Raw genomic sequence first — 25,007 nt, forward strand, 5'->3', positions numbered from 1 at the left:
TATTAAAAACTAAATATACAATGTAAGTAGCTAAGTAAATTTTTCTTATTGTTGAAGGCTGTACTGTACATATGATTGCCTATAACTACTTACATCCACTTCAAATGAACTTTGGTGGATAGTTATCTCATTGCATTTGCTATCATACCACAGCTCCTTATTTTTATATAAGAACTTAATGTAAGCCTATGAGCCATGAAATATGGACCAATGGTCAGTCCGTCCAATGGACACCAACTGTAATGTATGTATACCGGTATATGGAATTTGTCTTGTTATGTGTCACATATTGGTTTTAATCTGGTATACAAACACAGTTACCGTTTTAAATAGTTTCCCTCTATTTCACTGAGGAGAACTAATATAAGTATTTAATAAGTCAATAAATGTTTCTCTTCCAATATATTCATTCACAAGAGCTTCAAAATAAACTAATTTTATTATATTATCGTGGAAAATATTTAAGAAAATTTCAATGTTGCCAAATTTGTACCTACACATAAAAACAATCCCAATTATTAAGTCTCAACTTTCTCAACAAGAAGCATTGTAACTTATTTAACAATTTTTCAAAGATTTCATCTACTCCAAAAGATGGTCCAGTGTACATTTACCATAAGAAATAATGACTGGGCCAGTTAAATGGAAACACAACCACAAAAGTTTCGATTACATTAAAACAAAATCTCGAAAATAATCAAAGATCATCAAAGTGAAAACATTTTTTAATACATACAAATTTTTTTCTGGCTTGTTTCAGTGCATCTGACTGTTCTAGTTTCTCTCTTTCCTCCCTAAATTTCTTCAGGTTTTCCTGTAAAATAAGATGAACCAATATCAATATAAATAGCTTTCCAACAGTTCATCTTTAGATTGAAAGTTGAAGAATTTTCTTTAAAGTCATAAGAAACCTCAAATTAAAAAAAAATAATGCATATGTTTTTTTATAACTCAATGGATAGTTTACATTATAAAAATTATGTACATATACTTTTTTCTGAAGAAAATTCTTTAATTTATTCATATTTAGAAGAAGTTTACTTTATTTTAATTGCTTCCTTCAAGGAAGCAATTCCCCCGACTTATTTTCCGTATGCAAAGTAACCTCAGTGTGACCCATCTCGTAAAAATCCGGTGATCGCAATACGCATGGATGTCCTTAAAATAAACTATTATCTGAATTTACATGTTAAACACGTGCTCAATTTCCATTCTTTTTTGTTGATTTTTGTTGATTGTTGACAAACAGGTGACAATCGTTAAACTTCGGCTTTAAAACATGAACTTTAATTACCTGCCATATTTTCACAACAACACTGACCGATTGAAAAAAAAATGGATGATTATACGAAATTTATGCGAAAAAAATGAAAAATTCTTGAACAGAAGACTAAGTTAATGATGTTTGTATGCATTGGTTCAAGAATTGGAAGAACATTATTTTTCAACGGTCACTCGTTTCTTATGACTTTAAGCAAATAAAATGCCTATTTCTAAAAATATCTTAATATATTATATTTGTTAACTCAGATAAAATGCCATATGGCCTATAGATATGTAATTCTTTTATACCGTTCTCCTGCAATATGCATATTATTTTTAAAATATACATTGTATAGATAACTTTACAATTTACTTGTTATATGTATTTTAACTTGCAAAAATTATCAAATATATGATGGTTCAAGCTTGATATTATACAGAATTAAACAGATATCTACATGTTTAATACAATGATAGCTTGATATTATACAGATAGATTTAAACAGATCTCTACATGTTTAATACAAGGATATAAATGTAAAATATTATTTGAAACCTACTTTCATTTCTTTGTTCTTTTCAAAGTCCTTTTTAATATTTTCAAAAATATTCTGAAAAAAGTTTTTCCCACCTCCAGAATTATATCTGATCTGCAAAAAAATAAAATAAAATAATAAAATATGTATCAGAAATGAAAGAACTTGAATCTGACATTAGAAACACTCAAACATTAAGTCAAGTGGATATTTTAAAACATATTTTTGCTATGTCTTCTCAAAAATATGAAAAAGTTGAACACAATCTGTGAGACATTGGTTATACATGTACTTGTTGACTTATTGAAACAAAACACTTTTTGTAACAACGATTACCATAGATAACTATTTTCCTAGAACAATTTCTGTGTTAAGAGAAGTGCTGATTTTTTATTTCAAATAAGCTGTCTACCATATTTTTTATCAAGGCAGTACAAAATAAATATTTAGCATCTGAAAAATTTCTTTTACAAAATTATTGGCCAAAATAAACTTAATTCTTTACACAAGGAACAGCAAATTCTGAGACTGTGTGACTTTTTAAAACTAAACCATCCTTAATTCATGCTTTTGAAATGTAGCGAAACACTTATTTTTGTTTATGCTTTACTTTTAATATTAACATGTGTACAATATATTTACCTGTGAGAACCTAATATCATGTTTTCCATTCTGTGTATATGAAGATGGTAAATGTGTATATAACTGTGCACTTTGGAAAGATACTGTGTGTAATCTTCTTTCTTTATAAATATTATGTTTACACATACAACATCTTACAACCTAATAAAAAATTACAAAATAATATCAGATATTTAATGAAACATTATATATTTGTGTCTAATATGATGCTCTTCCATTAATCTGTCTGTCTTAGGTTCATGATGAAATTATTTAATGATCTGTTCATTTATTGGCATAGCTTCGCAAATAGAGCATGATGAATAGCTGCTTAACGTCTAGTGGTAAATTAATAAGTATGTTCAGGTAGAGAACAGGATAATGAAAGGTGTATATTAACCCTGGTTTGTACTAGACCAACACGCTTTTGAAGCCTGCTAGTTAACAAGGTAGTTAACCTGCTAGTTGTTCAGGGGTTCAACATTTAGTACTGGAAGGTCCAGGACCTTTGACTCTCCAAACTGAAAGGTCCACAACCTAAATTCCAGGTCCTACTTTTACTTAAAATATTTCATTACTCAGTTCGATACAAAATTAATGTGCTTTTGGTATTAAGGTTAGCTTATTTCATTGTCAGTTTCATGGTTGTTCATGATGAATGTAATTGTCTTGTATATAATTAATTCAAGTTATCTTTTTTGGGGTATTTGTGAGGGTGTCACTGTGTGTGGGAGTTTTGTCTCAACGATTGGTATTTAATTACTAATAATGCCATGATTATCTCACACTATTTCAGCTCTATTTTAAGTCCACTAGAGCTTATGCTGCTTTGCTTACATTCAGGCATCATATCTAGTTGCACTACTTGTGAAAATTAAAGTATGAAACTTCCAGCTATTTTAATGACCCTTAAAAATTGAGAAAAAAATACCCCTTGAAATTGCAGTAACATGTTTACACTTTAAAAACATCTACATGCCTTATCAACATTTATCACTGATCATGATAAAGAAAATTTATACTGTCACATTGTAATGGATTTTGACATTAAATACAATTTGCCAAAAAGTAATTTTGAGTTTCTGTATAAAATATTTTCCACTCTTTCTTTCTTTTCCATATATCTTTTGGTTTTCAATTCTAGTGTTTATATTTCACAACCATAGATGTTTTTGTATTTTGGCACCTGCCTGGAATTTTTTTTTTTAAAGTTGATCACCAAAACCTAGAATTATCCCTATCCACTTCCGGAATCGGACACAATTTTGTAATTGTCTTCATGGCATCCATTGTTTTTCAATGTTGTTTTTGTCAGTCAGATACGATTTTATTTGAATTTACACATTACTTGTCAGCGATTTTCTGTATAAAGCTAGCGGTTGAACAAAATGAACATTGCTGTCATGAATAAAAAAGATGAAAATAAGTTTTGAGATCGTTTATTTGGAGACTTTAGTAAAAAGGTTTGCAAAGTTATTTTTTATTTTCTTTTAAGTCGAAGGTCCGTCAGGTATGGCTAGTAACCAAGTCGAAAGTCTGATTGCAAAAGTGGAAGGTCGCGGACATGTTAAAAAAAAGGCAGAAAACGTTGCACTATATTAACCCTTCTCCATCCTATTCGATGGATAATAAGCTAGGGGGTTGTTTAGTGGGTCAGACAAGGTTTTACTGTCAATGGTGGTCATTATCCTTTTTGTTAGATTAGGTTTTACTGTCAATGGCAGTCCTATCCTATATAAAAATGTAGGATATCAACCGCCATATAGGCTAGCCTGTAAAGGATAGTGACTGTCATTACCAGTTAAACCTCATCTAACATGTAGGATACTTGACCGCCCTTCACACTAAAACCTTGTCTGACCCACTAAACAAGCCCCTGGCTCTGGCAGAGATTGATTAAGAGGGGAGAAATTTGGTTGATTATATAGGGAATCACTGAAGCATGACCGGAGAGGGCCCACTATAAGGCAGTCAGTGGGCCCGCATTTATGAAAATTTCTAAATCTATTTTTATTTTTAAATTTATATTTAAAGGAATAAAAATAATGATATATATCAATTGTAATTCACAAATGTTTATGAATTTTATTATAATTTTATTATAATGTAAAAGGTGTACGGTAAAAAAATATAAATAAACAAAGCTTCTTCAGAACTTGTTTTCCTGTCTTTGACAGAAGAATATTACTAAAACCCCATGCATACTTCGCACTCATACAACAAAATGGGCTTGACAGTTTTGTCAAAAAGATCTAGCTGACATTTAAGAAAAGCTGATACATCCTTCCCATTTTCAAGACTTCGTACATGGTTTTTAACGCCTTATCGAATAAATGTTTTTTTTGTCATTTTGTTATAAAATCCTCTGATGTTACCTGAAAAAAAGATACAATTAATTATTATATGACATAACACAAAACAAAAGATCAAACTACAAAGACCTTGTTGATTACGTAACTTTAGCCAATCAGGATTTGATCGAATTAAGCAGTTAAGTGATTACAAGTGGCATTACCTTAGTCTGCTTAGATCACAATCATCAGACAATTGTTCCTTATTATTAATTATGGGGCCGGATCGACGTGGGACGGATCGACTTGGGGCCGGTATAACTTGGGGCTGGATCGGTTTGGGGCCGGAAAGTCCGGATACCGCCACTGCCTGTGCATGGATAGAGACAATTTGTCAAGTCAGTGCATACCGTCTACAAAATGCAAGATCTGATCCGACAATCGATATTGTTATCATTCATATATTGACAGTTAAATAGCTAGCCTTATGAATTATTAGATGAACATCAAAATAATATCAAATCTCTATTTATCTTATGCAATGACTTAGGGTCAAAACTGTCAGAAAATGAAGGGCAAATATCAACAATTTAAACGGGTTGTCGATTTGAGAATGCCTTCAATCATCTAAAGACTAATTTAAGATATTAAAACTCAATATAATAAAAGCTGTGACATTAATTTACCTGGGATAAATTAGAATTCTTGGAAACTTTGAAAGCATGGCTAAAAGTTGCCATATTTATTTATTTCCGGTAAAATGGGTATGCTTGATTTGTGTTTTCTAGATCGGACATAACTATAACAATTGAATAAACAGTGACTAAATAATACTGCATGAACATTATCATAATTCACATTTGTATGAATATTAAAATGTCAAGTTTAGCACTAGTTCAAACAGATGCATAGTATGTCAAGAGAAAAATTTGTTTCATACGCTCTTTTGTGCAAAAAAAGCGTAGCCAAACTGGTACAAAAATGTAACAAAATTTGCTTAAAGAACCAGATGAAAATATATGTACACATTTGATCAAAATGTCATCACTAGGAGCCAAATTTCTTGTCAATTCTTTAAGAAAACTGGTACATAATAATATTGATTCAAAGATCTTCAGTTAAAATGAGATGTCACGGAATGTCATAAAAAATTAAATGCACTCTGCTGCAAAAAATGCTCTTAAATAATTTTCTTTCCCTTTCCCGTAATGTCCCCTGTTGTACCGGCAGAAGTATGCGATTTGTCCAATTTTAAAAATTATGACAAACAATCCAAAACTGAGGATGAATATATCAAACTACAACTTAATAGCAAGTGTAGAAAAACACTTATATTAATATCATCTTTTATTAATCAATCATTTGAATACGCAAGATATTTTAAAATCACTATTTTATTTCATGAGAAAATTTTGGTTGATTATAAATGGAATCACTGAAGCATGACTGTAGTGAACCCCTCTTATGTCAGTCAGTGGGCCCCATTAATGGCATTATATAAAAAGTTGTGGATGCGCCATGATTGATCATGATTACTAATTTACTATATATACATGTAACGTAACGGTACCCAAATACACCTTATCGCTATTTGTCCGCCATTGTTGGAAATCACACAGGTTCCCGTAAAATTTTGACGTCATAAAACAAAATGTCTGACGCCACAATGGAAAAGTGATTGTTGTTGACGTCAAAAGTTCAAGCGGACGGGTCAGCCGGGAATAGCGATAAGGTGTATTGCAACGAGTACCCAAATTGCACCTATTTAGCAAAAATAGCAGCGGAAATCTTACAAGATCTCCTAGAGACTAAACAATTTGTATTTTTATGATTTGATACTATACATGTCTTTCAAAATAGGTAAATATATTTAGATAAACACAAAACGTTCACAGTATTTATCAACAGATGAAGTGTTTACTGAAAAAGCAAAATGTACTGAAACGTCGCCATGCGACGTCATCAAAACGTCATCTTTTTAAAATTAGCAAATACAATATGTTTCAAGTATTCATTTTTTTAAAAAAGAAGAGTAAGCATGGACAAATATCCAATTGTTCAAAATATTTGAAAAAAATAAACAAAAGCTCTGTTATTCGACTTTTGACGGCGCGAATTTAAGCATGGATGCAATTTGGGTACTCCTCATTACAGAATCATTGATGGTTTGGAGGTTAGTTCAGACTAACGGTAATTTTTTTATGATTCCATATGAATTGAAAATAAAATTGGTGTACCTATATAGTAAAGAAGGATACGGCTACAAAATAAACACAAAATGGAAACTTTTGTCTTAATCATAAAAAAACGTAGTTGAAAAAACTGTCAAAATAGGTGCAATTTGGGTACCGTCACGTTAGCTACTTACGCTGTGCAATGACATCCTGCTGATATGCACACACCTTCAGAATTAACCAAACACCACGTCATGTAGGGATCAGGTTTCTGTGATGTTTCTCTGATGCAACTAGCTTTTATATAAAAGTGTTCATGTGGTAAGTTGAAGCTTTCAGCAGAAGAAATATGATTTGACTTTGAAAGTGTGTCCCACCTTCCAGTTAGTAACGCGACGTTTTGCATCTTCATCACAGGAGAGTTACTATCTCGGAACTTGCGTATTGAGGAAAAGTCTTATTAATGAGTAATATGAACAATTTGAAGCTATAACATACAATATACTTGTGTCAGTCTGCATGGTTAGCCACTAGTCCGATGCCCAGACTAGTAAAATTTCTATCAGACTAGTAAGTTTTTGCAAAACTTTGTTTGGACCAATAAGAAAAATGTCAGAATATTGGTCTTCGGACTAGTAGTTGAAAAAGTTTTTGGTACAGACAGATTATGTCAGTAGTCTATAGCAGTCCTGTCTAAATTGGGTAGATATCCTCTTTATATAAATTTGCTAACACATATGTTTATGTATTGGCATAGACTAGAGAATTTTCCATCTGATTTATTGAAAAATGCTTTTGCTGAGTTAAAATTGATAGAAAGTAAAGGTCAAACTAGTTCCAATAATTCATGGGTCTCTAATATTTTCTACAGTGAAAAATGGGTATTGACCTAAATATATGTAAAAATCTAGGAAAAAATAAAGGAGTAGGTTCAGTAAGACCCCTTTTTGGCCCCAAAATATAGCAGTTTTAGAAAATTGTGAAAATGTAATCGTTAAGACATTTATTGAAAAGTAGAATGTTTCTGCTACATAAATATGGGCTGTTTTTGACAATACAATGCACATGTATCGGGTACTAGCATTATTAAGTCATGCTAAATTACTGAAATCTTCACAATTGTAGCATTTTAGTTAAATTTTAGACGGTTTCCGTCTTAAATGAAAGTGGCCGCATCCGTGTTCATTCATAATATTGAAATGTAAGTTGTATTTGATGATAATACATAATATATATAAAGGTTGAGGATGAACACGGATGCGGCCACTTTCATTTTTGACAAAAACCATCTGAAAAGTGACGATTTTTGGCATATTTGATAGATTTTTCATATTTAAGCTTGAATTGGAGCGTTTTTAATGACTTAAGAAGTTAAAATCTTTCACTTAAACTAATTGAATCAATTAAAATAGACTCTTAAGTGTTTAGAAAGTGTCTAAAATCTTTCGTTAGATTGACTTGAAAATTGAGGCCGAAATCGGCTCTTACCGGACCTACTCCTTTAAAAACTTATTGAAAAAACAGCTCAAATTAAATTTTCAAAATGATTGGGAGAAAATGCGAGATTTTTATTTACAGAATCAAGGCAAATTGGACACTTATTTTTCATTCAAAAGGTCATTTGACTATGAAAATTATTTAGATTTAAAGCACCCACAAAAACATTTGTTAACAAAATACAGACTTAGCAATCACTGTTTAAGAATAGAAACTGGCAGACATGAACGAATTACCAATGTATGTGGTAAATATGAAATATTACCTCGACATGAGAGGATATGTTTATATTGTAATACAAATTGTATTGAAAATGAAATGCACTTTCTTCTGGAATGCCCTATTTACAATAACCTCAGAAGAGATATCACTGATTATATAAAAAAAATACCCCAGTTTAAATAGTTTAAATATAAATGATCTTTTTTCATGGATCATGATTAATGAAGATAGCAGATTTTTATCTATTTTATGTGCATACCTGGATAAAGGCCTGCAACTAAGAAAATCCGAAAATTAGTTAAATACTCTAAAATATATCAAAATTATCTCCCCTTGACCACTGATCCTTTCTTCATGCATTTGAATTATTATTTTATGTTTCTTTAATCACTCTGTAATGTTTATGTCATGTTGTAATTAATGTTATGCTCTTAATGGGCCCTTTAATTTGGAAAATAAAAATATTGTATTGTATTGTATTGTATTCTTATAAATTAACCTATATATATATTGATATATTTATAACTGCACATTTCATTGTTCGAAATATGCCTATTGATATTCTATGTAGTATTGTTTAATACACCTTATCGCTATTTGTCTGCCATTTCTAGATATCACACAGGTTCCCGTCAAATTTTAGCGTCATAAAACAAAATATCTGACGCCACAATGGAAAAGTGATTGTTGTAGGCATCAAAAGTTCAAGCTGCTGGGTCAGCCGGGATTAGCGATAAGGTGTATTGCTGCATCATTAGGCAGCAACCATTTGATTTTCTGGGGGGGCTATGGATTTTTTTTCTGGACAAACTTTTTTTTCAGCCTTCGGCGGAAGACAATCTATTTTTTTGGCGACAAGTCGAAAACAATTTTTTTCTTTCAATTTTAGCATTACATATATTGGCAGCTGAGGGCGAAACAAACAATTTTTTTTTTCTCAGGGTCAAAAACAAATTATTTTTTTCTCCAAAAACTGGAAACAAACTTTTTTTTCAAAAAAAATCCATAGCCCCCCCCCAGAAAATCAAATGGTTGCTGCCTTACTATTTGTATACTAGTTGTATGGGTCGTTGCCAATTATTGTAATTGAGTTTGTGCCAATAAAATATTTGTATTTAGTATGTCAGTTCTTATGACGAGCCATAATTTTTGAAATTACTTTACATAAAATCAACTATCTACCTTACCTTTTACTTAAGGGCATACGATACAGTTTTGAACCTGTATTTAGCGTTTGATGAAAATTTCCATAGAGGCTATTTTTTTCCTGATTAAATCAAATATGTAATAATAAATATACCTTCATGTGCTACTTTTTGAGTTAAATGAGGTCGAAGTTTTGTATATTTGCTCAAAATTCGGATTTGTGTCCGTATTTTCCCTTTCGAAAGAAAGCCATAACTTTTTTGTTTTAGAAGATAAACACAAATTGTTTTTTTGTTAAATGAATTGTAATTTCTGCATTTTAGAAGTATCATAAAAAATTATGCATTTGTATTCAGAAATAACTCATATTTATCAAATGATCAATGAATTAAGAAAAAAACGTATTTTTTTGCTGTATATTTATGAAATTATCAAAATTAAAAAAATTGCACTATTTACAGTTTTATCAAATTTGGTCCACATAATCTCCCTGCAAAATGAAACAAAATGTCATTTTACAAATTAGGAATCTACGCACTCGTTTCCAACTTAAATCAGTTTGAATGATAAAAATTAGTCGAAAAATGCATCTTTTCCCGATATGTCATAGTTTGACGTCGCGAAAATAACATTTTACGTTAGCAACGTCATTACCTCCCCTGTAACTGTATAGTATGCCCTTAAATCTCTGCCTAATAATAGGGTAGTAGTGACCTTTACTGTCAGTTGTCAAATGGTCATTTTTGGCTATGGTCAAATTGGTTAAAATTTTATAATTTAATGAATTTTATCTTAAATAATTATCATTACCTTTATTTTGGGAGAAAAAAATTAAATGATTTTTCAGAATCTCTCAATTTTTTTATCATCTAAAAGAAAGTTATTTTATCAGTATGCACCAAAAATTACTGGCAAGAATTTTTATCACAATCTGTATTAGTTATGAAGACCCTGTACCCCTATTATGACCCTCTAATAATTTTTCTTGATTCAAAGCATTGCTTCACCAACAGAATGTATTAAAGCCAGTATTGGTATCGACAACGTAATCATACAGAATAAGATATTATTTGAGAATTTATCAGTGCATCATACTGCATGTACTGAAATGTTATCAATCTTACTCAAGCGTTTAACACCAAAAGAGAGGGGAAAAGAGTAGAAATAGCCTTTAAGATACCCAGATAATCTGTTGGGGTTTTTTGGTTGAAAAGACATATCTTTAAATCTGAATGAGATATCTTATATAGTTTTCAAATATATATCGCATATTATATTTAAAGATATTATTTTTAAATACTGTATGAAATATCATGTACAGTTTGCAAGATTTCTTTTATAAGTACATGAAGTATAAGATATCTTATTTACTCTATAGATGTCTTATTAAAACTTCATAGATATTGTTAAAACTACACAAGATAAGATATCTCTATTAGTTTATATTAAAATATCTAAATACTTTGTATGACATCTTATATAAATTATAAGATATTTCAATAACTTCAAAAGAGATCTTATTTAATTTATAAGATATCTTATAAACTCCAAATTAAATAAGATATCTAAGAAAAATTCAGGATATCTTTTATATGCTTAATAGTATATATCTTATTTTGATATTATACAAATATAGCCTTTGTATGAGGTCGATACAAGGATTTATTAAATGATATGAGCAAATAAGCCCTAATACGGATAAATCAGCATGTGCAATACTAAAAACGTTTCACTGTCGATATAAATCAAGATTTAATATTGCTCTTCGAACAGGGCCAATACGGAAAAAAACAGGGCCAATACAGAAAAAAGCGGGAAAAAAGCCGTATTAGCCCTAGGGCTAATACAGGACTTTAACTTCCGGTTTTCAATTTTATTACGCCATTACTTAACTCTGGAAGTATCGTTATGCATAAAAACATTTGTATAATATTTTTTAAATTAAAGTCGTAAAATAAACAGGTTAAATGATGTGCAATGTTTTGTAATGTCTTAAAGTTTTGAAACGGAAAAAACGAGGGCCAATACAGAAAAAAGCGGGAAAAAAGCTGTATTGGCCCATGGGCTAATACGGGACGTTCACTTCCGGTTTTTAATTCTCTTATAATCATTTAATAAAAGTGTTATGAACTGGCTGTTTCTGTATTGGCACTGGTATAGATTCTCGGTCAGCTGTATTGGCCCTCGACCCTACGGGTCTCGAGGCCAATACAGCAAACCTTGAATCTATACCAGTGCCAATACAGAAACAGCCAGTAAATAACACTATAATATTGACCTGAAAGAAGTATATTGACTGAGGACGAAGTAAATTATCTTGAAAATTTATAAAAACTGCTTTCCATATTATCCCTATTAAATGTACTATATCTTTGTAAAAACCATGTTTTCTGTAAAAAAAAAATTAACATCAGTTGAAAAGTTATCCACAATATAACTCTGCTTTAATTTCAAAGTTTTATGTTGGTAAAATATTTTTGAAATATTTGCAATGAAATTTTAAGGAGAAAAGGTTAGGGTTGAAAATACTGCATCCATATCTAAAATTGAGTGTTGAATAATGCTGATATACATGTTTGTAGCAATTTATCTAAAAGACTATTATTAAACTACTTCTTAATGACTAATTTTATATTTCCAGTCATACTCACAAGCCAGACATATTCACAGAACATTACCAATGTCTACTAAGGTAAGTTTAAGACAGACATTTAAGAAATCATTACCCCAGTTTGCTTTAGCTTAAGCAAACTGTTGGTCTCAAATATCCACCAATGTTAACAAAGGTGAGATGTATGTCAGAAATATCCCTCAATGCCTTTTCAGGTAAAATGTAGGTCATGCACATTTGAAAAAAAGTAACTTTGACCTACAATGGGTTACTTTTTCAAATTGTGACTTGGATGGAGAGTTGTCTCATTGGTACTTATACAACATCTTATATATCTACAGACATATCCTCTATGTTTACTGAGGTGAAAGGTCAGTCAGACATATCCTTCTGTGTCTATTAAGATGAAATGTAGGTCATACATATCTCTCAATGTCTATTCAGGTGAGATGTAGGTCAGACATATCTCTCAATGTCTATTCAGGTGAGATGTAGGTCAGACATATTCACTTACGTTTTTTGGGGTAAAGATTGCATAAATTGCAATCAAAACACTATGTTACTGACTTGATATATTAATCTTCCAAGGCTTATCACTACCTTTTTTATACACATAATATAGTGCATTGATCATAACATTTTATGCATCCTATCCATGTACATTTACAGAAATTTATCAAAATAAATATATGCTCAGGTATTCAAGTCACAAAACCATGTTACACCTGTCAAGAAAATTACTTAAATTTTGCAAGGTCCATGAATCTAACATTTGTTCTAAAAATAAAGATGATGTCATTGTTAAATTCATCTTTATAAAATTGGAGTTATCTCCCATTGTCCAGAATAGTAGTTGAATCAACTACAACCAATGCTTTATTGACAATGCAATATTTGATTTTTAGCTCACCTGGCCCACAGGGCCAAGTGAGCTATTCTCATCACTTGGCGTCCGTCGTCCGTCGTCGTCGTCGTCGTACATCGTTAACTTTTACAAAAATCTTCTCCTCTGAAACTACTGGGCCAAATTAAACTAAACTTGGCCACAATCATCATTTGGGTATCTAGTTTAAAAAATGTGTGGCCTGACCCAGCCAACCAACCAAGATGGCCGCCATGGCTAAAAAAAGAACATAGGGGTAAAATGCAGTTTTTGGCTTATAACTCAAAAATCAAAACATTTAGAGCAAATCTGACAGGGTAAAATTGTTTATCAGGTGAAGATCTATCTGCCCTGAAATTTTCAGATGAATTGGACAACCCGTTGTTGGGTTGCTGCCCCTAAATTGGTAATTTTAAGGAAATTTTACTGTTTTTGGTTAATATCTTGAATATTATTATAGATAGAGATAAACTGTTAACAGCAATATTATTCAGCAAAGTTAGATTTACAAATAAGTCAACATGACCGAAATGGTCAGTTGACCCCTTTAGGAGTTATTGCCCTTTATAGTAAATTTTTAACCATTTTTCGTAAATCTCAGTAATCATTTACAAAAATCTTCTCCTCTGAAACTACTGGGCCAAATTAATCCAAACTTGGCCACAATCATCTTTGGGGTATCTAGATTAAAAAATGTGTCTGGTGACCCGGCCATCTAACCAAGATGGCTGCCAAAGCTATAAATAGAACATAGGGGTAAAATGCAGTTTTTGGCTTATAACTCAAAAACCAAAGCATTTAGAGCAAATCTGACATGAGTAAATTTGTTTATCAGGTCAAAATGTATCTGCCCTGAAATTTTCAGATGAATCGGACAACCCGTTGTTGGGTTGCTGCCCCTAAATTGGTAATTTTAAGGAAATTTTACTGTTTTGGGTTATTATCTTGAATACTATTATAGACACAGGCTCTTTAGAGCCTCTAGTTTTTCTTCCCACTGATAAATTAACACAATCTTTACCCTTCAGTGCTTACAAGCACTTTGATTCTTTAAGGTAGTACATGTATGTGGATCAGACCATATATTTCTTTCAGTGTCAATTTTTTTTTTAATATTCATTAAAAAGAGAAAGTGCTTGCAGTTGTGACCTATATATGTTAAAAAGTTTTAAAACAATATAGAATCCAGTTATTGGAATTCTCGTATAATTTGGGACTAGGCATATTTATAAAGAAATAGGAATGAAGTAGTAATGCAAAATGTTTTATTATCCTCCCCAGAAATGGAACATCGGAAAGATAAATCATGTAGCTATGGCAACACCAGACATAGAGAAAGCTACCAGTCTATTTAGGGATGTCCTAGGTGCTAAAGTCAGTGAGAAGCATGTAAGTATGGATCAATGTATCAATATTTTGATTTTGGCATATTTTAAAAGAAATTTTAACTCAAGTAATGAATACACAAATAAATCCATTCGAAAGATTGACGCACTATGTATGTTTGATTGATTGTTTGTCTTAATGTAAGACATTTAAAACATTAAGCTATATCATAACAGCCAGCTTTTACTCCTTGAGGAAGCCAGATAACTCTTAGAGAACTACTAAACTTTGGATGCAAATCTGGAAATTCAATTTAAATGAAGATTAAAGTCTACTGTTATAAAAGGAAAAGGGAAATTATGAGTGAAAGAAAGAACTTGGGACAGGTGCAACAATTCAGTGGTGTTAAACATGTTTTGTGATATCTCAACCCTCACTCTATACCTCTAGCTGATGTAGAATAAACCAAAACACAATGTGCTTAGTAAAAGGCAGTTTAAAAGAAGTCCAAGTCTGATGTTAGAATAGGTAACAGAAGAAACAAAGAAAAATGTCAATGGTACATCAATTGACAAAGGATTACTAGTATTTAGTGACATGCTATCTCCAGACCTCAATTGACAAAGGATTACTAGTATTTAGTGACATGCAATCTCCAGATCTCAATTAAACTGATTAAAAGATTTTGTCTTCATCATGTTCATCATATGAAAATCAAGCACAATCCCTCCTGTTAGTGGTTCAGTATCATATGATTATAAAATAATTGAGAATAACTTAACCAGTGTCATGCCAACAACTAGTTTTAGAATAAATGTGTTTATTTCCTGTGGAAAGATTCTTCAAGCGAATCAAAAAAAAGTTTTAAAGAATGTCATCTTTAATAGCCTGACATCTGTATTGTAACTATATCCCTTCTGAATAAGTCTGTTTAAAGATTTTTGTGCTTTGTATATAGAATATCATCATGATTACTGTGAATTCATTAATGATTGTGTCTTCAAAGTATTGTGGATTGAGGAAACTTTGTTTCTCTTCAATATATGATTCCATGAATAACAATGAATTCACAATAAGAGATTTGATGTGAAATACCCTTGTAAAAATGATAATTGTGAATATTTTGGTAAATTTTGTTACATATACAATGATATACTAGTGTCTTATTCAAAACTTTTTAAAGATATTTACTTCTGCTTGAAATACATTAATTAAAAAATGTACAGATTCTTTTGGTGAAATATGTTTTGCCATATATATGATATGTTAAATCAAAATTTGATTATATGATACTGGAGATTTTTGCATATACCGGTACATTTGTTCTTATTAAAGTTGTTTTGATAAATAACTAATTCCTTTAATTTTTATAGCCACAGCCAGAACATGGAGTATATACAGTATTTGTTGAACTTGGAGACACAAAAATTGAGGTAATGTGTTGCATGACATTTTTTAGTGGGTAACCTGATAGTGTTTAACCAAACCTAGAAATAGTTTTGATAAAATTTCTTTATCTAATTATTCAATTAGAATGAAATAATGTTGAACTACTTGAAATCAAAAGTCTTTAGCCAATGCCAAAGTAATTTTAAGGAAAAAAACTTCCATGTTTTTCCATGTTCATAAACTATTTCATGATGATTTATAAGTCTTATATGCATCCACTTGGTTTCATAGGATCAATTTTCAAAATTTTAGGTAAAAGTTTGTGCAAAATATATATAGCCTTTGTACATCTGATAATGAGTTATATTGTAAATAACACATACAAGTGCTGATTGTTGTGGGGGGATGGGGGAATGGGATGCACTCAAATCAATAAATTGTGGGCTGTTGCATTTTCTTTTTATTATGTAAGAATTATGTGTAAATGAAAATTTAAAACTATGGGTGGTTGTTGGTGAACAAGTCCCTCCCATGCAATCTATTCTAGAACAGCCCAAAGTTATACTGATACAACAATTAAAAATTTAGAAAATATTTGTTTATCTGGTCACATTTTTGATTGTCCTCATTGTATTTTTATTATTTTTAGTTACTGAATCCATTAGGAGATAAAAGCCCAATTCAGAACTTTTTGGACAAGAATAAAAGTGGTGGTATGCATCACATATGTATTGAGGTAAGAAAACAAATAGATTGTCTCAAACAAAATCCAAAATATTAATTTATAAATAATGTTATTTTGTAACTTAGGCCTAAAAAAAATAATGTTGTGTTTCCGATCACCCCCTTGAAATTTTGAAGGGACGGTAGGTAGGGATTTTTTTTTTTTTTATAATATTATGAAATAAGCTTAAGTTATATAAAACTCAATTTCCAGTTACAAGACAAAAGTTTGGGATTTAATAGAAAGAGATTGATTACCCACTTTAAAAATCTCCCTGAGATAACTTTTAGTTTACCCCTTTTAAAATCCCCCTGAAATAACTTTTAGTTTACCCCCTTTTAAAATACCCCTGAAAAAAAACTAAAGTCCAAACCTAAAAAAAAATTGGGCAACACTTCCCCTAGGAAATTAGCTTTTAAAACCCAATTCCCCGATTTTAGGACCAAAAGTTTGGGATTGTCAGAGAAAGAAATTGAGAAGATGTGGGGCAGATTCATTTATAGGAACATGAACCAAACATCATCCCAAACCTACAGATAGACAAATATATTATATACACTGTTCCCTGGCAGGACACTTTCTTTTGGCAAAGCATCAGCTGTGGCTTTTCATCAGAATGTCTAAAGCGTTGATTGGCTGACCAGTTTCAGATGGATTAATATCAGGTTCATTTTGAAGAAGGGTCTAGCATTAAAATTTGATAAATTTAATTCCAAAAGATTGCATAGTTCCAACAGTTGTGTTATTGTCATCAACCTCGGTCCAGTCATTTTTGCCGGTGGCCGAGCACAAAATTTGTGTTGTGTATTTTTTTTCATCGATGTTAGACATTGGATGAATTTCATTGCTAATGTCAAAAAAGGTGTTACTTTCTGTAAAATTTAGAAATATTTTTTTCTCCGCAAAATGGTCACACTTTCCGCGTTGGCAAGAAGATTTCATAACTTTTTTAAGGTGCAGTAATCTTATATCTGTTCTAAAAATACCAATGATGTCATTGTTAAGGTGATCTCTAAAATCTGAGTTATCTTCCTTTGTCCACAATTGTACTTTAATCAGGTACAATCAATGCTTTATACAGGGCAAAGTTAAATTTATCTTCCCACTTATAAATTAAAGAAAAATCTTTACTCTTCTGGGCTTACATTAGAACTTTGATTAGGTATCAATAGCCATTATAAATCCTGTTGTTTCAGTATTTCACTCACTGTCACCATGAGAGTCATGCAGAATTTAATACCAATAAATAAAGGGCGAAAATAAATATAATAATACTTTGGTAAATCCAGGTGATCCTCATTAGAACAATGGACCATAAAAAAGAGAATTGAAATGGGGAATGTGTCAAAGAGAAAACAACCAGACCAAAGAGTAAAAAACAACAGGTTTTCAACACAGGGAGAAAATTCTGCACCCAGAGGCGAACCTCTGCTGGCCCCTAAACAAAAATGTGTACTGATTCAGTGAAAATGGATTTCATGTGACAGTCCTGACTTTAGACTGATACTTCCAGTACCTCCCACTAGCATGAGTTATTTCAGATTTGTTTTGTCATAAGTTGTGATCTTTATACCTAGATATAGGAAGATGTGGTATGAGTGGCAATAAGACAAATCTCCATCCAAGTCACAATTTATAAAACTAAACCATTATAGGTCAAAGTACAGTCTTCGACATGCAGATTTGGCTCACACCAAACAACAAGCTATAAAGGGCTATAAAGGGCCTTAAAATAACTAGTGTAAAACTATTCAAACGGGAAAACTAATGGTCTAATCTATATAAAAAACAAGAAACACTAATGAACAACATCAACAAACAACTACTTCTGAACACCAGATTCCTAGATTGTATTTTAAAGTTACTTTTCTGTTAAGTAAGATTAGAAATACAGCCATTAAAAATGTTGTCTGAATTTGATACTTAGTTCAATTTATGCTAATAATGGTTTATGTCGCTTATATTACAGGTTGACAATATAGAAGAGGCCATGAAGGATTTGAAAGCAAAGAAAATCAGATTGTTAAGTGATGAAGCTAAGATAGGAGCACATGGCAAGCCAGTAGTATTCCTGCACCCAAAAGATTGTAATGGTGTACTAGTTGAATTAGAGCAACAATGAAAAAATCTTTAATTGTATGGATGACTGCTGGCAATCAAACATATACTTTCGAGAGTGTTTACTGAAAAACTATTTAAGCTTGACCTAAAATGTCACAATAACTGACATAAATATAGTGCTATTACATGTACAATGGTAAATTGTTGTTTTAAGATTATATTGGTCCTTTGCATTGTTTGTTGTTTTGAAATATTAGATGTTTTGCAACTTTTGCCGCTCCCCCTCTCTTTGATGATATTATTGAAAATGAAAAAATAAAAATGATAGGGGCACTGATCAATACTATTAGATTAATGATGTGTGTGAGTTTTTTTGTTTGTTTGTTATTAATTTTTTACGGCTATTCCCCTACATTCTAAACATTTACAGGGCTTTTTCATAAATTTAACCGATTGTATCACTAAATGTATAAATGCTACATACCATATCTTTATTTTATGTGTAAGATGAGTTCAAAGTGCAAACCAAATTTAACAAACATAATTCTGAAAAACTGGCCAATTACTTATACTGAGTGTGTGATATTGTTGAATGGCCATTGTTGACATTGAACATGACAGCAGCTCTTTAGAATCACTAGTCTTCCTATAAAGTTTCATAAAATGACACGTTAAATGAATGGGTAAGCCATCATAGAGAATTACACTATGACATGTTATATATTGATTGTATATTTATAAAGCTTCAAAAGCACTGATGTATTTACACTTATAAACAATCATAACTGAGTTATTCATTCTATTTCCTGTTTATGTGGATATCCTAGGACAACCATAATTTTATTTAGACTATATGTCTGTTCTATGGTCGGGTTGTTGTCTCTTGACACATTCCCCATTTCCATTCTCAATTTTATATTAGTGATTTTGTTTTATAATTTTATAAATCTAAACAAATTTTGTTCTTCAAGACCTCCTCCAAGAGATAGACATAACTAAATATGTATAAAATATAGAACAGCTATGGTACTACTGTACATCCAATCCATACTTCTACGAATACGAAGGTTTGAACAGCTATGGTACTACTGTACATCCAATCCATACTTCTACGAATACGAAAGTTTGAACAGCTATGGTACTACTGTACATCCAATCCATACTTCTATGAATACGAAGGTTTGAACAGCTATGGTACTACTGTACATCCAATCCATACTTCTATGAATACGAAGGTTTGAACAGCTATGGTACTACTGTACATCCAATCCATACTTCTATGAATACAAAGGTTTTATTTTGATTTGGTTCACAAATACAAATAACAATACAAACATCAGCTCTTAATAAGAGCTTTTTACCAAAAACAAAATATCATAAAAACAAACTTAAAACACACAACATGCAGAAAAGATATATAACAGCACAGGCATATTAAAATAAATGTACATGCAAAGCACTACTAAAATACATATCTAAACAATCCAAAACTGAAGCACTACTAAAATACATATCTAAACAAGCCAAAACTGAAGCACTACTAAAATACATATCTAAACAAGCCAAGACTGAAGCACTACTAAAATACATATCTAAACAAGCCAAGACTGAAGCACTACTAAAATACATATCTAAACAAGCCAAGACTGAAGCACTACTAAAATACATATCTGAACAATCCAAAACTGAGGCACTACTAAAATACATATCTAAACAAGCCAAGACTGAAGCACTACTAAAATACATATCTAAACAAGCCAAGACTGAAGCACTACTAAAATACATATCTAAACAAGCCAAGACTGAAGCACTACTAAAATACATATCTAAACAAGCCAAGACTGAAGCACTATTAAAATACATATCTAAACAAGCCAAGACTGAAGCACTACTAAAATACATATCTAAACAAGCCAAGACTGAAGCACTACTAAAATACATATCTAAACAAGCCAAGACTGAAGCACTACTAAAATACATATCTGAACAATCCAAAACTGAGGCACTACTAAAATACATATCTAAACAAGCCAAGACTGAAGCACTACTAAAATACATATCTAAACAAGCCAAGACTGAAGCACTACTAAAATACATATCTAAACAAGCCAAGACTGAAGCACTACTAAAATACATATCTAAACAAGCCAAGACTGAAGCACTACTAAAATACATATCTAAACAAGCCAAAACTGAAGCACTACTAAAATACATATTTAAAAAAGCCAAAACCGAAGCACTACTAAAATACATATCTAAACAAGCCAAAACTGAAGCACTACTAAATACATATCTAAACAAGCCAAAACTGAAGCACTACTAAAATACATATCTAAACAAGCCAAGACTGAAGCACTACTAAAATACATATCTAAACAAACCAAAACTGAAGCGCAAGATATAAAGAAAACTAAAATTAAGCACAAATAAAAATATAGCACTCAAGCAAAATTTAAGGTAGGATAACATGTTGGAGCGACTTCTTAAGTATGAAAAAGCTTAACTACATTCAGAACAATAGCATTTTGAATCAATCAAGGACTTTGTAAGGCTCTTGAATTGTGAAAAAACTGTTTTCAGTCCTGAAATGGTCTGTAGGCTGTTCAAAAGAGTAGCAGCTGCAAATTTAAAACTTTTCTTACCAAACTGTGTAGTTTTTAGATGTGGTATATCCAGTATATTGCTATATCAGAAAGAATATTTACAATCTTTTACATTTAATAGATCATGGAAGACGGATGCTAATTTATTGACTATATAAAAAAGTTTCAATTACCATTGATCTTTGCCGTTTTTTAAATATGCAGTGACGGCATCTTATACTTATATTTAGGATTTGCATAGTTATGTCTTTTTCTAACTGTTTATAACATCTCTACATTAAATCTCCTTATTTTTAGCTCACCTGGCCAGAAGCTACTGGGCCAAATTAAACCAAACTTGGTCATGATCATCAATTGGGTATGTAGTTTAAAAATGTGTCCGGTAACCCAGATTACTGATGGTCGCCATGGCTAAAAATAGTACATAGGGTAAATTTCAGTTTTTGGCTCATATTTCTGAAACCAAAGCATTTAGAGCAAATCTGCTGCAGATAAAATTGTTCATTAAGTCAAAACCTTTCTGCCCTGAAAATTTCAGACCAATCGGGTGATTTGTTGTTGGGTTGCTGCCCCTGAATTGGTAATTTTAAGAAAATTTTGCAACTTTTGGTTATTATCTTGAATATTATTATAGATAGAGATAAACTGTAAACAGCAATAATGTACAGCAAAGTAAGAGCTACAAATAAGTCAACATGACTAAAGTGGTCAATTTACCCCTTAAGGAGTTATTGCCCTTTATAGTCAAAATTTAACAATTTTCATAAATTTTGTAAATTTTTGTAAATTTTTTCAAAATGTTTTCCTCTGTCACTTCTGGGCAAGTTCATTATAGATAGAGATTATTGTAAGCAGCAAGATTTTTCAGTAATGTAAGATCTACAAACACATCACCAACACCAAAACACAATTTTGTCATGAATCCATCTGTGTCCTTTGTTTACTATGCACATAGACCAAGGTGAGCCACACATCCTCTTTAGAGCCTCTAGTTATATGATTAACTTATTATTCTAAAATTTTCTTTGTCTTAGCTTTCAGTAACTGCATTTGCTCTTGGATTGGCTCTTTGTGATTTGGGTTTTTTGTTGGTGTGCTTCATGCCAATCAGGTAATTGTCTCCCCTTATAACTCCAAGAGCCCAAATAATGGTAGATTGGCAGCAGCAGTGAGGGCAAAATTATCTTTTATAAAGCTTTATAATTCAGAGTGAGAAGAAGACCAGGACACTTTATATCTTTATACAGATTGCCTGTTACAAAGTGTCTGTCTGGCGCATGTCCATTGCAATTAACCTCAGTATCACGGTTCAGTATCTGCCTGAAAAATGCATTGTTTTATAATAAATAATTTTCGGACTTATGAGTTACTTGACTGCTATTTTTGGTATATAGAACCATTGAAAGGTCTATTTGTCCATTAAGCAAAGGTTCACCTGACCTTGACCTCATATAATGGATCAGTAATTAAGTTTTAAGTGTTATTGTCAAGTACCTATCACCAATACAAACATAGTGCAATATACTAGTATACTAAGTAAAAATTGTTGGTGTATGGATTGATTTTACTTTTCACTCAGCAGTCTAGCAGGGGTGGTCTGATCTTGTCTTGCATTGACTTAATTCGTGATGCTTGGTCATACTGTAGTTAAGTTTTCCTTGTAAGGTCAGTTGCTAAGATACTATTAGCAAAATGTTGACTATACTTAGTATTTGAAATTACTATAAGGTGTACATTTTCGGTCTGGCAGTGTAATCTGACCGATACTAGCAAGGACGTATACCTATCATACGTCCTTGACACTAGTTTCTCAAGTTTTCATCAGTTTTCATGTTTAGAGTCGCATCTTAGATGCTATAAGCAAATGTCAACTAATTTAGGTGTGTGGATTGATTTTATGGTATACGTATGTGTCTTAGCTGGGTTCATCTAACCTAAACCGTTTATTTTCATGAAATTAACATCTATAGCATAAGGGAGTAATGGAGGTCTCCGCACGGGGTTCAAAAATTAGCAATGTCTATACCGCATAACCGCAGTCAGCTATAAAAGGCCCCAAAATGACAAAATAGTATAGTCGTCTCAGTCTTTGTGTTGCAGTTTAAAAAACGTTTCTTTGTGGTTTTGATTGTATGGAATATCTCATTCTGTATCGCATATGACATCGGATATGTTTTAATGTCAAAGCCAGGGCCGTAACTACATTGAGGCAAATGAGGCAAATGCCTCATGTTGGAAATTTCAAAAAAAAACAAAAAAAAAAAGAACTGAAACAAAAGATTGTCTTCATATCAAATTGTTTTCACGGAAAGTGTCTTGCAAGAAGCACGTTCTCTTCACTCTCTGGTGTCGCCCCTGAATGTTTTTCGTCATCCATGTTTCTAATTTACTTTTGGTTTTCAGAGTTGGTGGTCTATTGTTTGTACTTCTGTGTCCCGGGTTTAAACGACTCAGAGAAAATACCCAATTCTTCTTAGTATAGATTGTAAAATTGGGTATTTTCTCTGAGTCGTTTAAATCACTCGAAACTAGGCGAGAGATGCACAGAAGTGATAGATATGTATTATAAATATCATATATTTTAATCAGTAAAACAAAAAAAAACAAAAAATCTTTATCATATACCCATGCCCCTAAGGATAAATCTAGACAGCTGCCATGGTTTACATTAAAGTAAGACCACCAATTTCCCGGTATCAAATCATTTGAAAAAAAACCAATGTATTGGCATATATATATATATAACCTTTTACATTGGAGAGTGAAACTTGCATTAAGTCGTGTTCAGACCCTTTCACAGAAAATAAAGGAATATGGAGTAAACGTGCACGGAACCTAATCGCACACAGAGTCAATGCATAGAAAAAATACAAATCAATGGTCAAAGCTTTTATTCCTGTTCTCCATCTTGATAGTTGTTGGAGGGTCTTCAATAATAAAAGAATCATTAATACCGTAAAACAAGGTCAAGATGGTCCCTATTGTCAACCTAAGAAGGAAGGACTAAAACATAAAGTATAATACTGCCCTCTTAATATATATTTAAATCTAGTCATAAAAAATCACCAAAGTCAGCACAATACAAGACAAAAACTGACAGACCGGTATTAATGATTATGAGAATTACGATTTTTGCTTTATCCTACATATTGGTCTTTTAATCTTGTCCCTAAAACCGAAAAAATCTTAAATTACAATAAATCTATATTTTTGATTTGAGACCAGAATATTGTCGAAAAAATAGCTAAAAATCATTTGCGTTTCAATGTAAGAAAGAGTCCGAGAAACGCTCAGAATGCACGATTTTGCGTTATTTTTTCTCAGAGCTGTTGGGGGCCTTGAGCGGCCTCCAGACCCATCGCCAAAAATTTTTCGCCTCGCTACGCTTGGTGAATATATTTTGCCTCACTATTGAAAGAGGCTAGTTACAGCCCTCGGAAAGCCATTATTCCTTCTCAGCTACCTCGGTTGTTCCATCATCCACTTGCCATAAGCACAGCACTCCTGCTTTAAGTGGGATTCCTGTTGTCCAGTCGTTAGTTTTGTATGAGTGTTTTGTATTTAGACTTTAAGTGGGATTCCTGTTGCCCAGTCGTTAGTTTTGTATGAGTGTTTTGTATTTAGACTTTGAGTGGGATTCCTGTTGCCCAGTCGTTAGTT

General features: G+C 31.8%; 2 protein-coding genes across 3 annotated transcripts in view; one reads left to right on the forward strand and one right to left on the reverse strand.

Annotated features, from left to right (window-relative positions):
• LOC139521668 (mitochondrial import inner membrane translocase subunit TIM44-like) overlaps nucleotides 1-5,704 on the reverse strand; it is an 18,881-nt gene extending 13,177 nt beyond the window's left edge. Inside the window, exons 1-4 of the mRNA XM_071315170.1 lie at nucleotides 5,398-5,704; nucleotides 2,442-2,582; nucleotides 1,824-1,913; nucleotides 737-814 (exon numbers count right to left, since the gene is read on the reverse strand). Of these exons, the coding sequence (XP_071171271.1) occupies nucleotides 737-814; nucleotides 1,824-1,913; nucleotides 2,442-2,582; nucleotides 5,398-5,451 (363 nt within the window). The 5' untranslated portion in view covers nucleotides 5,452-5,704. The remainder of the gene's footprint in view (nucleotides 1-736; nucleotides 815-1,823; nucleotides 1,914-2,441; nucleotides 2,583-5,397) is intronic.
• LOC139521669 (methylmalonyl-CoA epimerase, mitochondrial-like) lies at nucleotides 5,670-19,533 on the forward strand. 2 transcript variants are annotated; one of them, XM_071315171.1, is made up of 6 exons: nucleotides 5,670-5,797; nucleotides 12,392-12,442; nucleotides 14,526-14,633; nucleotides 15,944-16,003; nucleotides 16,609-16,695; nucleotides 18,653-19,533. In XM_071315171.1, the coding sequence occupies exons 1-6, from the start codon at nucleotides 5,750-5,752 to the stop codon at nucleotides 18,803-18,805; spliced, it is 507 nt and encodes a 168-aa protein (XP_071171272.1). In that variant the 5' UTR covers nucleotides 5,670-5,749; the 3' UTR covers nucleotides 18,806-19,533. The 2 variants fall into 2 exon arrangements, with proteins under 2 accessions (XP_071171272.1, XP_071171273.1); XM_071315172.1 differs by lacking the exon at nucleotides 5,670-5,797 and adding an exon at nucleotides 7,363-7,455.
• Nucleotides 19,534-25,007: the final 5,474 nt, after the last annotated feature.

Source organism: Mytilus edulis, chromosome 4 (genome assembly GCF_963676685.1).
Source record: "Mytilus edulis chromosome 4, xbMytEdul2.2, whole genome shotgun sequence".
NCBI classification, from domain to species: Eukaryota; Metazoa; Mollusca; class Bivalvia; order Mytilida; family Mytilidae; genus Mytilus; species Mytilus edulis.